Source organism: Oncorhynchus gorbuscha, linkage group LG13 (assembly GCF_021184085.1).
Source record: "Oncorhynchus gorbuscha isolate QuinsamMale2020 ecotype Even-year linkage group LG13, OgorEven_v1.0, whole genome shotgun sequence".
NCBI classification, from domain to species: domain Eukaryota; kingdom Metazoa; phylum Chordata; class Actinopteri; order Salmoniformes; family Salmonidae; genus Oncorhynchus; species Oncorhynchus gorbuscha.
The window spans coordinates 44,628,460-44,643,544 of NC_060185.1; the positions used below are offsets into that span (position 1 = coordinate 44,628,460).

At 42.4% G+C, this 15,085-nt stretch overlaps 1 protein-coding gene across 1 annotated transcript in view; it reads right to left on the reverse strand.

Annotated features, from left to right (window-relative positions):
- The window catches only part of LOC123992960 (immunoglobulin superfamily member 11-like), a 93,085-nt gene extending 79,242 nt beyond the window's left edge, over positions 1-13,843 (reverse strand). Inside the window, exon 1 of the mRNA XM_046294629.1 lies at positions 12,306-13,843. Coding sequence (XP_046150585.1) covers positions 12,306-12,366 — 61 coding nt within the window. The 5' untranslated portion in view covers positions 12,367-13,843. The remainder of the gene's footprint in view (positions 1-12,305) is intronic.
- Positions 13,844-15,085: the final 1,242 nt, after the last annotated feature.

The window sequence follows — 15,085 nt, forward strand, 5'->3', positions numbered from 1 at the left end:
CCATCTTCACCCTCTATCTCTTGTGTGCTAGATCTGCAGTTAATATAAAATGATTCGACACAATTTTCAATTATACATGAAGCCCACCCACTTGCTCCCTAAGTGTACGGAACCCACAATTTTTCTGCCGCATTAAAGCTACAAGATATTTTGAAGTAAATCTGCCTGGTATCATGGACATAACCGAACATATCCAGGTCCTTTGAAGAAATACTTAGGCCTACTCTGTATGCCTTGCATGCAAGATAGACGGTCTTCACCACTATCTAACCTGGCTATACCATGGTAGACAGACATGTGTAACATTTCAATCTGCTACAAATCCACAGCCTCAAGTATAGAACAGTGCTATGGAGGCTGGGAATGCACACAGTACCCAGGGGCCCCTTTGCGGTTTGTCTAATGTATAGGAGAACTAGTCACTGTCGGCATGATCAGGGCCAGCTCTAGCCTTTTGGGCCCCCCCACCCACAATTTTATAACACATTTTATGCAATTCTACTCATTTTGCCATGGGGCAGAGAGACATTTTTGCCGTTTTAAAGCCAATTTCCTGCTGGTCCTTCTGTAGCTCAGTTTGTAGAGCATGGCGCTTGTAACGCCAGGGTAGTGGGTTCGATCCCCGGGACCACCCATATGTAGAATGTATGCACACATGACTGTAAGTCGCTTTGGATAAAAGCGTCTGCTAAATGGCATATATTATTATTTATTATATTATTATATCCATTTTGCCATTGGGTGGTGAAAATTATTTTGCCGTTTTAAAGCAAATTTTCTACACATTTTTCTATATCTTATGCCATGTTAATGATATCTAAGTGAGAGTGACTAACAAAATCAATGGGGGCCCTGGAGGTCAGGGCCCCTGGGCACGTGCCCTGCATGCCTGGTTGTTATACAGCCATTATTACTACAAGTTTAGATAACTGACGAGACTAACTTACCAATTTAAAAATTGTTAGCTGACATGACAAATGGAGGGATTGTCAGTGACTGACACAAGAGAAAAAACTGCTACTGCACGAGCACATTTCTAACTTACATTTTGCTCATTCTACTATTCAACATGAAGTTGAAACCCCGACTGAGTTCCTAAAAAAAGACAGTGTTCTCTTTGGGCCTGGGAACCTTATTCCTGGAGCCGCCCCCGGGCAGGTTCAGTAAATCAGGCTAAAGTTAAGGTTGTGTAGTGTTTTAGCACTTACACTATCACTTTGGCGGAGAAACACCACCGGGCCAGGTTAAAAGGATAGTTTCCCTTCAGGAAAGTCGAAAAAGCTGAAACTTCAAAACAGCAAACCATCCCTTTAATATTGTGCCCCAGATCTACAGGTTGGACTAAGGGAGGAGACGGGATACAGCAGCAGCTCAGAAACGTCTGGTGAAAAGTGCCAAGCAGCCAAGAAACCAACCAACCACACTGGGTCCAGGCTTCACCCAGGCTCTGTCCAGCGGAACAGGGGGCCTCTTGTTCCTGTGCCATGGTGGCAGGAAACGTGATGTATTCAGATGATAATGAGCCATGCAGCAGGACAATCAAAACCCCAGTGTCCTGGCACCAGCTAGCCCTCTCTCAAAGACCCATCGCCAAGGAGACCAGTTGGAACGGGACCCTGACAGTGCCAAGGGACAGCGAGGGTATTAAGGATTTCACAAAGCTCTAACGAACTGAGGCTTTCCAGAGGACTGTCTTTCAGCAAAGAAAAACACACAGCTACACTTGGTATATTTTCTACTGTAAAAGGCTGTATTGGAATGCTGTTTTGAATATCATCTGTGGCATGTGTGATTTTCTCCAAACACGTCACGGCTGTTCGTTTCTATTTTTATACGCACAGTCCACCTGAGTCCTCGGTACTGTAGGCAGGGTGGATACAAAGAAGCCTTTTCATTATTTACCACAGCTCCCCAGGCCCCAAAAAATAATCAAGCATTTGGATTGGAACCCTCTGCCCAAAATTACAGAGGCGGCTGACAGCATGCAAACGAGAGGTAATGGTCTTAGAGCAGAGGATTTAACACATGGTGGTATGCTCCAGATGTTTACTTAGAGTTGTTTTCCCAATACCACGGCAGACCTGGGTTCAAACACCATTTGAAATCATTCAAATACGTTTCGAGTTTGCTTTAGCCTGCCCGGAGTACCAGAAGCTACTATATTGGTTCCTTTGCAAAAAAAGGCAAGCTCAATGACACCCAGCTAAAGTATTTGAAGTGATTTCAGATAGTATTTCAACCCAAGTCTGTTACCACAAAGGAGGAAAGTAGAGTGGGTAGAGGAAGCTCAAGCAAAGTGTTGTAGTTCCTTCCTTTGTAATCCTGCTGCACTGTGCCAGTACACTGACTGACTGACTCTCCTCAAGATAAGAGGCAGAGAGGCAGTATAGCCCTTACCATGCTGTGCAGTCGTGTGTGAAATGTGCTTCGGTGGGTGAGTCAACCATGTATGCATTTCTAAAGGATTCACTTTGACCTCTATCTACAATCAACTGGTCTCTCCTGAGGAGTGTCTGTCAGACAACAAAAAAAGGGAAGTATGCAGTTTATTCCTGAGCTAAAACCAACTCTCCTTTAACGGTGTATTAACTATGACTATAACACAGAATCACACGAGCTCATCTGCATACCGATGTGTAATGCATTTTTCATCCGACTGTTAAACAAGGATTCATTAAAATTGCAGTAATTTTGCCACGCATAGCCATATAATCAGTTATAGCTGGGTGGAACGAGCGTATACCCTTTTATCCTGGCGCCATTTTTAACAATTGAAAATGGCATCTCTTGTGGCTGTGGGAGTAAAATGACGGTTGGCTCAATGGGGCTCTCTGCCGTTTTCAACTCAACTCAATTTTCTATTATGTTCCCTCTAATAGCGAAGCCATAGCTTTCTGCACCCACCACCCACCACTCTCCTAAGGCTTTAGTCACAGCTAAAAGTCAATAGGCAATTGCAATAGGACAGCTGAAGCAAACTTCCAATGTATTGAAAACCCTGCTTAGAAAAACCTCAGACTCAACAATGTTGTTTTTTCTACATCAGGAGAGTGTAATGAAATACCCATGTTATTTTGAAAGGGAAAATGTCAGCCTTGTACGCACATGGGAGGTTGATTGATCACTTGTTATTCACTCACTGATTATGGGCCACAAACCTGAACAGGCCTTCCTCTCTAGGTCCTAAATGAGGATGTTGGTTGTGTTCCAATAATCTGTCCTTTCTTGTGCACTTAAAGGGACCTTTCAAAATTGTTCAACTTCATATTCAACATCTCCAGCACTACCCCAACATCTACATATGTGAAAATGGTGCGTTTCTATGTTTTGTGGTAAATAAAAGATAGAGGAAGATACATGTCCAATGACATCATCAACCAATTAGTAGACAATTAGTAGGCAATTCCAACTCATAATTGGTTAACGTCACACGATGCACACCGATGATGCACATTGGAAACAATTGTCTTTTTTTCCCTACAAAACAAAACATTTTCACATTGGGGTGGTGCTGGAGATGATGAATATGGAGTAGAATAATTGCTAAATTCCCTTTGTAGATTTGAAAGGAAATGACAGGTATATGAACACTCCTTCCAACGACAATCCAATGCTTTTGCGTTTGTGAGCAGTAGTGAATGAGTGCACGCTTTAGGAAGGAGGAGAGATTACTGGGGCACACCTGTTCTCTTTTAAAAGGAGAGGGGACATCTCAGTTGTGATGCATGATGGGATACACACACTCCCTCCGATATCTAGCGGAATTACTCTCCGTGTTGACATTGAAAGATGGGACAACAATGTCATTGTATGGTTATTGTTGGTTTAGGATAATTACAGTTGTGATAACATGCAGGGATCATCTTAATTACGCATGGCTAATTACCCAAATTGACTAGATTGATGTTAATTGCATTGTTCACACTGTGTATTGCATGTTGGACAACTGAAAAAAATAACCCCAGAGGACCTATGCAGACAGCACGCAGGACCAGGGATTCAAACCAAAGACCTTTTCAACTCTAGTCATTAGCTCATTCCCACAGCCATAACATTGTGATGCATTTTTTGCTCTGGATCCACAGAAGAGGAGTGAAGTGTGGCTCAGAGGGAGGAGAGGGAAGAGGGGAGGAGCAGGGAAGGGTGACAATAGAGGGAGGAAAAAGGAAATGATGGTGGTGGGATGAGGGCAGAGCAGACCGAGGGATGATACGAGGCTGGATAGAAAAGATGAGAGATGGAGGGAAAGAGGAGAACAAGGAGGGAGGTAGAGAGAGGTGGTAATTAGTTCACGTGAGGTAGGGCCAAAGAGGCTTGCTGTCCACTGAGTCTCGTGAATACATAAACCCAAAGCTATCTATAATCTATAAATCACTGCATGGGGAACTGAGGGTTGTAATCTGCCGAAAAGCCTGTCTTAGCGAACGATTTGGGGCAAATAAACAGAGGAGCACTTTAATATTTTACACATTGTCTTGCGCCCATGTGTTAGTTGCGCACCGCGGCTGTTCCATTACGCCCCATGTTAGCTTAAAGCCCCTCAAATAGCCTGAATATAAATCCTTTCTGCTGTGGGATAACACACGCTAATAGGTAACACACCGCTGGACCCGGGATTTGTGACACAACTAATATTACAGTTGATAGGCACACTACATGGACAAAAGTATGTGGACACCTCATACCAAACTCATGGGTGTTAATATGGAGGGTGTCCCCCATTTGCTGCTATAACAGCCTACACTCTGGGAAGGCTTGCCACTAGATGTTGGAACATTGCTGCGGGGAATTGCTTCCATTCAGCCACAAGAGCATTAGCGAGGTCGAGCACGGATGTTGGGTGATTAGGCCTGCCTCGCAGTCGGTGTTACATTTGTGTCAAAGGTGCTTGATGAGTGTCGTGGAAAATTGCAAGATTATGATATAATGCTTGTAAGATTGTTATAATGCTTGTATTACATTTTAATAGTTGTTAACTTCGACAGAATAGAGTATTGTGTGTGTGTTCCACTGAGGATGGGCCTCTATGAGATAGCACTGACAGAGGAGATTTACGAAGTCTTTGGGTGAATAAAGCCTAAAGAGCATACCAGATAACATGAGTTAATGGTTGTGTCCTATGCCTTATCAGGGAGTGGCAGTTCCCTTTTGGAGTGGGGGTCCAGACACTGGTCTTCACAGTGAGAACTGTTGACACAACAGTAACTGTCTGCTATGCTTTATAGATATCTTTCATACAAATCTTAACCTTTGTGAACTGTTCTTAAGATCTGTGATTCGTCATGTAAGTTGAGAGGGGTGTATCTTGGCTATAAAAGATCTTTGTACTTTTCTGTTGGTACTTTTCAATGGTTCATTAGAGATAGCGCATGATTGAAACTCAAAAAGGCTATTGCAAAGCTCTTATTAAAATATATGTAGTTTAAGTATAACTCTGACTGGTGTGTGAAGTTTGTAACTCTCTCCTCATTTGGTAAAGCAGAAATATGCCACCACATGAGGTTGAGGTCAGGGCTCTGTGCAGGTCAGTCAAATTCTTCCACACCGATCTCGACAAACTATTTCTGTATGGATCTTGCCTTGTGCACGGGGGCATTGTCATGCTGAAACAGGAAAGGTACTTTCCCAAACTGTTGCCAGAAAGTTGGAAGGACAGAATCGTCTAGAATGTCATTGTATGCTGTAGCATTAAGATTTCCCTTCAAAGGAACTAAGCAACCTAGCCAGAACAATGAAAAACAGCCTCAGAACATTATTCCTCCTCCACCAAACTTTACAGTTGGCACTATACATTGGGGCAGGTAGCGTTCTCCTGGCAACAGCCAAACCCAGATTCGTCCATCGAATTGACAGATGGTGAAGAGTGATTCATCATTCCAGAGAACGTTACACCACTCCAGCCGACGCTTGGCATTGCGTATTGTGATCTTAGGCTTGTGTGCGGCTGCTCGGACATGGAAACCCATTTCATGAAGCTCCCAATGAACAGTTCTTGTGCTGACGTTGCTTCCTGAGGCAGTTTGGAACTCGGTAATGAGTGTAGCAACTGAGGACAGATTATTTTGTACACACTACGTGCTTCAGCACTCTGCGGTCCCGTTCTGTGAGCTTTTGTGGCCTACCACTTCACAATAACAGCACTTACAGTTGACCGGGGCAGCTGTAGCAGGGCAGAAATTTGACGAACAAGCATCACTCCTCTGTTCTAACACGTATCAGACCTAACGTTGCTCATTCCTCCTCTAGTAATGTTGCTCAGCCTAGAAAAGCCATTTTGGCTCGTGTTTAAGTGGGTGAGGAAAGGGAACTTGTGAAAACGTTGTGTAGACAACACACCATTAGCGATCAATTCAGACACTCGGCACACATTAACCTGGCTGTCCTCTGGTGGATAAGTAAAATATCATGTAATAAACTTCTACCACATGCTAAATATACTGTTGCTAGTCGCTGTCTATCACTGAGCTACAACCAAATTCATGTTTAGCTTGAATTTGAAGAAGTAGACCGAACCTGTGCTGTATACATATTCTGAGATCTTTTGAAGATATATTCTTCAGTTCTAGGTTTGGAAACATATATCTTCTTAGGTGGAAGCCTGCGAATCGATGGCTTTTTGAGGCACTACATCAAAGCTACACCATTTATTTTGACAAATGCAATGATTCATAAGGCTTATCATAAGATATGGGGCCAAGCAGAGAGAGAGAGAGAGAGAGAGAGGCATAACACCCAGTCAGGTTATGAATTACCTATGGCTGTGAAAAGCTGGTGGCATGTTTAATGCAGTAGAGTGTCTCTATATTCTGCTGCTTCTCTGAAGATCTCTCTGGATGATTCCTTTACAGATTTCCTTCAAACTAAGCATCAGAAAATCACAGCACACATAAAACAAAAATGGTGTTATGTTTAATCTAATCTAATACGAATTTGAACAGTATAAATATATATTAATTGTATTTAATATCAGAGGAACATCATGAAATTGCAATACAACGATCGGTTCCAGGGTTTTAAAAGTGATATTTATCTTGACAAACAAGGCATTTTGTAGTGCAGTGGCACTTGACTGACGTTGACCTACAGTGTCCCGAGTTGGGTTTTCTGGAGCAAAAAGAAAACATACACTAGCTGCTGGCTGCGTCACATACAGCCAAACAGCCATCAGTGAGAGCACACCACCTCCATTAACATTTAAAAGCTTCTAACATTGAAATGCCAATAAAAAGAAAAACCTTCTTTTTGCACACCTCACACTGGCACACTGAATATATTAAAGTGCCAGGCACATGAAAGCTATTGACGGAGGTCCGTAACCGTACCTCGAGGGATCAAACGCGGAAGTCACCAATACAGAGCGCCAGACGACACGCTGGGTGCAACTATGTGCAATTTTTCTAAATTACATTCAGAAGAATATGAATTATCCTCCATGTATTGAGAATGGCAATTATCTGGTCAAGACACTTTCCTGGTCTTCCTGTTTTCACTCGAGCCGTGGAATATTGAGTGGTTTCATCACAGACATAATAGTCTTCAACCACACAAAATCACTCGTGGAATTGGAAGCCATTACTATGGTCAGGGGCATAACCACCCATCGTCAGCTCTACCAGGTTCAAGAGTTTTTAATTTAATTTTAATTTTACCTTTATTTAACCAGGCAAGTCAGTTAAGAACATATTCTTATTTTCAATGAAGGCCTGGGAACAGTGGGTTAACTGCCTGTTCAGGGGCAGAACGACAGATTTGTACCTTGTCAGCTCGGGGGTTTGAACTCGCAACCTTCCGGTTACTAGTCCAACACTCTAACCACTAGGCTACGCTGCCGCCCCATGTCTCTATTCCCTCTAGTCTATAGGGTCATGATGATTTGGATCTCATGGTAACAATGTGTACTTGAATAAACTCACATGTTTGAGTTTGAATGAATCCCTGTACCTGAGAAAAAGCTCACATGCAGAGACACTGTGCATTTAGAAAGTGATGCTGGTTGGTGTGTGAGGTGAGGTGGATTACAGCAGCTATGTGGTCATACCAGGGCAGGAGAGCATTAAACCTCTGGGATGCTCACTCACTGCCTTGCCAAACGGAATTAGAGCACACTACACACTACTCTACCTTCTGACCCATTGATCCCCCTGACTCCTCGGTCTCGAAACAAACAATCCTTGCTAATGCCCTGATACATAACAATCCTCTATCAGACACTATCGGAGGATTAGGATAGGCTAACGCACAAGGAGGCAAGGTGTCTTATGGGTGTTGTAGGTTTAAATGTTCTGAATAAGAAATGCACCTGGGAAGTTTCATGATAGCCTTTAAATGCTTGCCATGTAAGCTTTAGATTTTACGTAGGTGTTAAAAATGATGAACCAAGGCACAGCACTAAAATAGCAATCTTACACAAAGCACGGCGCAAGACTGTCTCTGTACTACAGATGGATAGAAACGGGACATTTCTCAAACACTCCCCTGCAATGCCATCCAATTTCAAGCCAATGAAGCTGAAAATCTAAAACGGCAAGTTGAGGGCATTCTCTGGATGCTACTACAGGACGACAGCATCCGCCTAAAAGATGTATAACCCCTGGGAGCAACGCACGGGGACAGGGAATCCACATTAAAAGACAGGTTAGTGTGTGAACCACCAACGTGTCCCACACCTCACTCCCAAAACAGTGTCCGAACAGGAAGTTGTGGACGGACACTCATACCGTACGCGTGCAGGCTAGTGGTCAGAGTCGCAACCTTCAGAACACACATGCTGTCTGGGGCAAGGGTTCGAATCCACTGCCTTTCTGACTCAAACTATCTCCTATCTATATCTGGCCAATACAAGTGTGTGTATTCTTAATCCCAGCTTGGTTTGATGACATTAATGAGATTTACATTTTGGTTATTTAGCACACTCTTATCCAGAAGAGCGTCAGGAGCATTTAGAGATACAGGAGCAATTCGAGTTAAGTGCCTGGCTCCAGGGCACATCGGCAGATTTTTCACCTTGTCGGCTTGGGGATTCAAACCAGCGACCTATCGGTTACTTGCCCAATGCTCTTAACAGCTAGGCTACCAAACCACCGAATCACAAACAGCCATGACCACACATTAGACCGAGGTGTTTGGGCATGAACTCAGCTCAACCGCCGCAAGCTTCTCTTTTGGGTACTGTTAGTAAAGTCCTAAACAGGCAACTGTCGGCCAGTGCTTTCTCTCTCTCTCAAATATCTCCATAATTAATTCATACATTTCCCCAGAACCAGCTATCACAGCATTCTTTTGAAGGCTCGTCCTCCTAGCTCGTCTCTGTCACTCATGCACATGAACTTTTCAAGCAGTCCCAAAGGTCTTTTCAATTTTTTGAGAAGCTATTTTTAGCTTTAAAATAATCGAGGTGGAAACTTCCATCTGTCCTACACACATTCCAGCTGCTCCTTTTTAGTGGGAAAAAGGGAAAACAAATGATTTGAGCACATATTTAAAGTATAAATCGTACTTGATTATTGAAATCACATATTCAATATCATTTAGAAGGGAGACTCATCATGAAGGATCACAGATGATTACAGAGACAGTTTGTTTTGCATCACTGAGCACTGCTTTCCCAGCTCTCTCCCCTGAGTGCTTTTCTTTTCAGGGAAACCTCTGCCGTGTAAGTCGTATTTCTCTGTTCAGGTCTGCTCAGGTCTGTTCTATTTGTTTACCTTGATTTTGGCAGGTAAGTTGATTGAACTTATTCTAAATGACCACAATGACTTGGGTAAGAGTCACGGTGTAGAGGAAACTGGCCATGGCAGCGTAGGGAATTCAGCCAAGACACCCGGTTAACACCCCTACTTTTGCTTGGGCTATGGTATTTTAGAAAGCCTGTTGATATCACGAGGGTTAAAGCTTACAGTACCTGCAGATAAACTCTTTTTGACAAGAAATCTGGGTTAAATTGAGGCAAATGAAGTACCTTGCTGCTCTTATGATTTTTTTTCATTGCATGTTTCGCCAAGGCCGACTCCTCATCTTCCCAACACAGCATTTAACTCATGGAGTGCGGAGAACTTCAAACGAGAAGCCACTACATTGGGGCACTGGTGGAACCAGGCAATTTAAAAGGCATTATATTCAACAACAACTAGTTGAAAAGTTCAGGGACACAACTTCAGATACATTTAATTTGCAGAATTGATCAGCATGTCGGATTGGTTCTCCAGCCCTCCAGCTATCTGGTGAAATCTTTAGAGCCGGCCACGGAGAGACACACTGTGGGTACTGCCCTGGGCATCATTTCACAAGCAGAACCAATCCGCCATTTATTCTGTCCTTTTAAAAGTCCCTTGAACCAGCTCTTGGAAAAGTATATTTTAACATCAAACTTGTTCTGCATCACTTTATGCTTTGCATGTATCTGAATGTCTGTACTTGGTCTGCCTGGCCTTAGCTAATTGACAGGAATGCAACATTATGTATGAAGGCTTTGCTTGAAGACCGGCTTTTTTCCCCAACTAAGGCTGACAGTTTGAAGGGACCTTCAGTGAACTCGACAGTGTAAAGGGGACTGTCCGGCATCACTTGTGTGGAGAGAGTTCCCTTGTGACACACTTTCTTCTAGACACCAGGGAGTTCTAGCGAAAACTAAAACGGCCACAGTCCGCTAAAGAGAGACCCCAGCACAGCACAGGGAGACGACCCACTGGACACAGACGTCAATTCAATGTCTATTCCACATTGGTTCAACACTGAAATGACATAGAAACAATATTGATTCAACCAGTTTGTGCCCAATGGAAATTGACGCTGAAGTAACACGGGCCAATAGAGTGCACTGTATCGCTCCTCTTCACCCGAACACTGTACCAGTAGTACCATATCAACAGACCTAGCTTTACCATACTAGAGATGTAACTCAGGAAGTTGATCGGATCAATTCACATCCATGAGTGATGATTCTTGAGATGCACATTGCACCCGGGGAAGGTCAATATCAATATACAGCAGAAACAAGAAGACGTCAGGGAAGAAATCTATTGCCAGTTTACAGTATTTATAGAGACAAACACCTAGATAGATGGAGAACACATTTCAAAAGAAAATCGACAATTTATGTTCAGTTATGCGACTTCTTTGGATACGTTGTACAGTATGAACCACTCGCAGACAACTCTGTGGAGTACAAGGGAGAACTGCGGCACCTCATCCTTTGAACTCTGGTATTTTCCACTGGATCACAGAGCAGATAAAGTGAGACACTGGTTACACGAGTAGACTTAGAAGGGATGGGGAGAAGGATGCTCTGTCTCAGTCCACTATTGAATAAGGATGACAGCAGACATCACACACAACATCAAAGTACAGTAGTTATGTTCAATAACTAACACTCAATTGGATCAAACAAGAATTCACAGTGACACTTCTCTGTGATACACAAACATGTGAGACAGAATCCAGAGGGTGCAGGTTCATGTTGGGAATATATTCCACAAACATTGGCCATTTCAACTTGCTCTGTACATACTTTGTTGTAATATAAAGTTGACTTAAATTTGAATAATTAGTTTTGTATATTATTCTCGTCTACCCTCACCTAGTTCCCATCTATATTCTGAAAACTTCTTATGAGGTTGTACTTGAACAGCTACAACGAAAAGGCGGCCAAGGTGCGTCGTCACAGGGAATCGAGTGCTCTTCTTAATCGCGCGGATTATCGGCTGCACCCCTTTGCGGTCTGGATGGACCTTCGTTTCTATCTCAGACCAACACTGAATGTTCCACTACATGTTTCAGTCCGTATCCACGGCATTGACTATAAAAGAGAATACAGATTTGGGCTCCCTGTCCGATGTTCCAAAAACGCCAATCGTGTGCATATGAAAGCAATCAAAAGTGATTTTCCTACGATATGGGAATACATATTTAAACAAAGTCATTCTAAATCATTGCTTTAGATTGTGCTGGAATGGAGGGGGTTTACAGAGAGATTCAAATATTAAGGGAAGGATCAAGCATGGCATGCGCTCTTGGCGAGGTTGCTTCCATGGCACAATTGTAATTCCAAATTCTCCTATATTACAATCATAGATTACACAAATGAAATATTGTATCCCAATCATTTCCTCATGATCACATTGATGTAATAAAACAGCTCATGTAGACATGGTTGGGTAGGCCAATCTTATTTGTTTAAAATAATCAATTATGGTCAATTATTTTTTCCATAATATTTTTTATTCTTCATGGTGTTACGATGGGAGGGACAGTTTAATGTCACACAAGTAGCTAATTCTACAAACTTTTTAAAGTAATGAATTTCTTACCTTCCATGCAAAATAAAACCAGCCAAGCAATCCATAGGTCCGAATTATGGAATTTAATCATGGTTCGTAAGTACTTGGCAAGTCGTTTTGTGTGGCTTCTTGACTGAATAAATCGTTATTTCACAGTTTATTTGATGGAAAGTAACGGTCTCTCGAAACAACATACATGAATACAGTCCCAGTGGTTTACGCGATAATCAGATGCGTTTTATGTAGCAAGACAAAATGTGACATTTTCTAACAGTAGAAAGAGCAACAAAAGGTTGCATCTCATCATATAGTCTAACACCACACTAAACCGCTGCTTCTTCTTGGACGTCCTTTCTTTTCGTTTCAATGTTGTTGTTTTTGTTGGTCGCACACTCGCACTATGTTGTCAGCTGACAGCACTTGGTATTTTCCATTTAATCAATTACGCACGTTCTGAAAATTGTCGGCAGTCTTGCTGTAGTAGATACAAATTCACAGAAGACATGAAACATGATCATTTCTTAGAGGGTAATTGTTTCTTCTTGTACAAGGCAGGCCCATGGTTCTCAATGCTAAACATGCACTCCTTTTCTGTACAGCAGTCTATTTGGAACCTTCATCGACAACTCGCCCGTACTGTTGCCAGGAGACCAGTGACGCCAGTCTAGACTAGAGGTAGTAATGCCCCCCTCTGGTGACAAAAAAGCCACTGTATGTGCTTGGTAGGCAACTGCATCCCGCAGTGCACGGTTGAAGCCAGCTCCAATGTATACGGATGTACTGCATTATGCATGCAATGCACGTGCTGAGTAAAAGCTGATATCAAGTAGATAAAGACTATGGGCAGATTACCATGTATCAGGTTTATTGAACGTTTTGGTTGATTGATTGCTCCAGCTTTCATGCACATCTTAATTCGGCAGAAGTGACAAGCTTTTCAGAAAGTACAAGCCCAATTCAATTCCAAAACATGTGTTATCTTCATGCCAATAACAGCAAACCAACACAGTTTAGTTTTTCAAGCTGACAGTTTTCTGTCACCACCACCCATATTAGAAAGCCAGCAACACAAAACAGCAGCTCTCAAAAGGGAAGTGACTGTCAATGTGTTCTCTTGAACAAAATGTGATCTTACCACAGCTCAGCACAAAATACTCCCTGTGTTTCACTAAAAACACTGCAGGCATAAAGCCTGAGCACTCCTGGGCCAAATCTAGATATAAAAACAGCTTCTTTTTTTAATCTGTCAAGGTTTTGTAGACAAACATTTGATGAAAACTTTTTCCCTTATTCAACTTTTCTGACTGTTGAGTAATTAAAAATGTATGAGAGGAGATGAGAAAGCGTGACAAGGGCCAGCGCTTCAACAAGCTCTTCCGTACTGCCTGGGGTTGTTGGCAGGGGTTTCCAAAGAATATGTCTATCACTCCTGACTTGAGCAACGTAAGGAATACCTACTTTTACCGGAGGCCATTCAGATTGTTTGATTTCTGACATACTGGCGCCATTTTATAGAACCCCGGTGTATGTTTTCAGATATTATGAATACTGGATCTTAAAGCAAACCTTCTGGTTTGAGAAAGCAGTAACACTCAAGTTATTCTTAAATACAAGTGTGACAATGTACACAGTAGCCGACACCGTACATATGAGTGTACCATGTTTTGGTTTTACTAGAAGCTACTGTCCTGTTCATTTCATAAACCATGAATGCATACATGAAAAGTGACCCAACAGTTCTGCTGACAAGTTCACTAGAAAGATATACAGCCCACCTGTTCATCTCCCCTCCTATGCATCCCAACAGGGATACAGCCAAGTGTGATCGAGGAGTTACCGTACAGAAATGGCAGGATCCAAAGACACTGATTTATTATTGATACATTTTGCAATCGCTCCATTTTTCTTTCCGCCCGATATAAAAGATTAAGAATGTGAGCAAGATATGTACGTTAAATGTTTTAATTCTTCTTTCCTGACAACCCCTGTTAAGAGTTCACGTCCACTTGAATATTGATGCCATGTTAAGGATACACGGCCTGGTTTTTGCTGTGCCATGCATTTTGTGCAGCTTTGCTTTTCCTAGTTTGTTCTTGTGGAATTAATTTATTCCAGGCCAGTGCACCTGCTCACTAGGTCAATTCAGGTTAGGAGTCCATTCGTTGTTTAACCTTCACACTGCATAGTCGGAGTACAATATGTTCGTACTGAACATGCACTGTACCTATGTCCCACTTTGAACACTATCCCCTGTTGAGAAAACCTTTGGTTGGGTGGGTGTATATAGATAGGATTTTTTTCACCTTTATGTAACCAGGTAGGCTAGTTGAGAACAAGTTCAACTGCAACCTGGCCAAGATAAATCAAAGCAGTGCAACACAAACACAGTGACACACAGAATAAACAAAAATGGTCAATAATACAATAGAAAAAGTCTATATACAGTGTGTGGAAATGAGGTAGGATAAGAAGGTAATAAATAGGCTATAGTGTTGAAATAATTACAATATAGCAATTAAACACCGGAGTGATAGATTTCCAGAAGATGAGTGTGCAAGTTGAGATACTGGGGTGCAAAAGAGCAAAATAAATCAAATAACAGTATGGGGGATGAGGTAGTTGGGTGGGCTATTTACAGATCGGCTATGTACAGGTGCAGTGATCTGTGAGCTGCTCTGACAGCTGGTGCTTAAAGTTAGGAGTCTCCAGCTTCAGTGATTTTTGCAGTTCAGGCCAATCATTGGCAGCGAAGAACTGTAAGGAAAAGCATCCAAAGGAGGAATTGGCTTTGGGAGTGAGCAGGGAGAAAC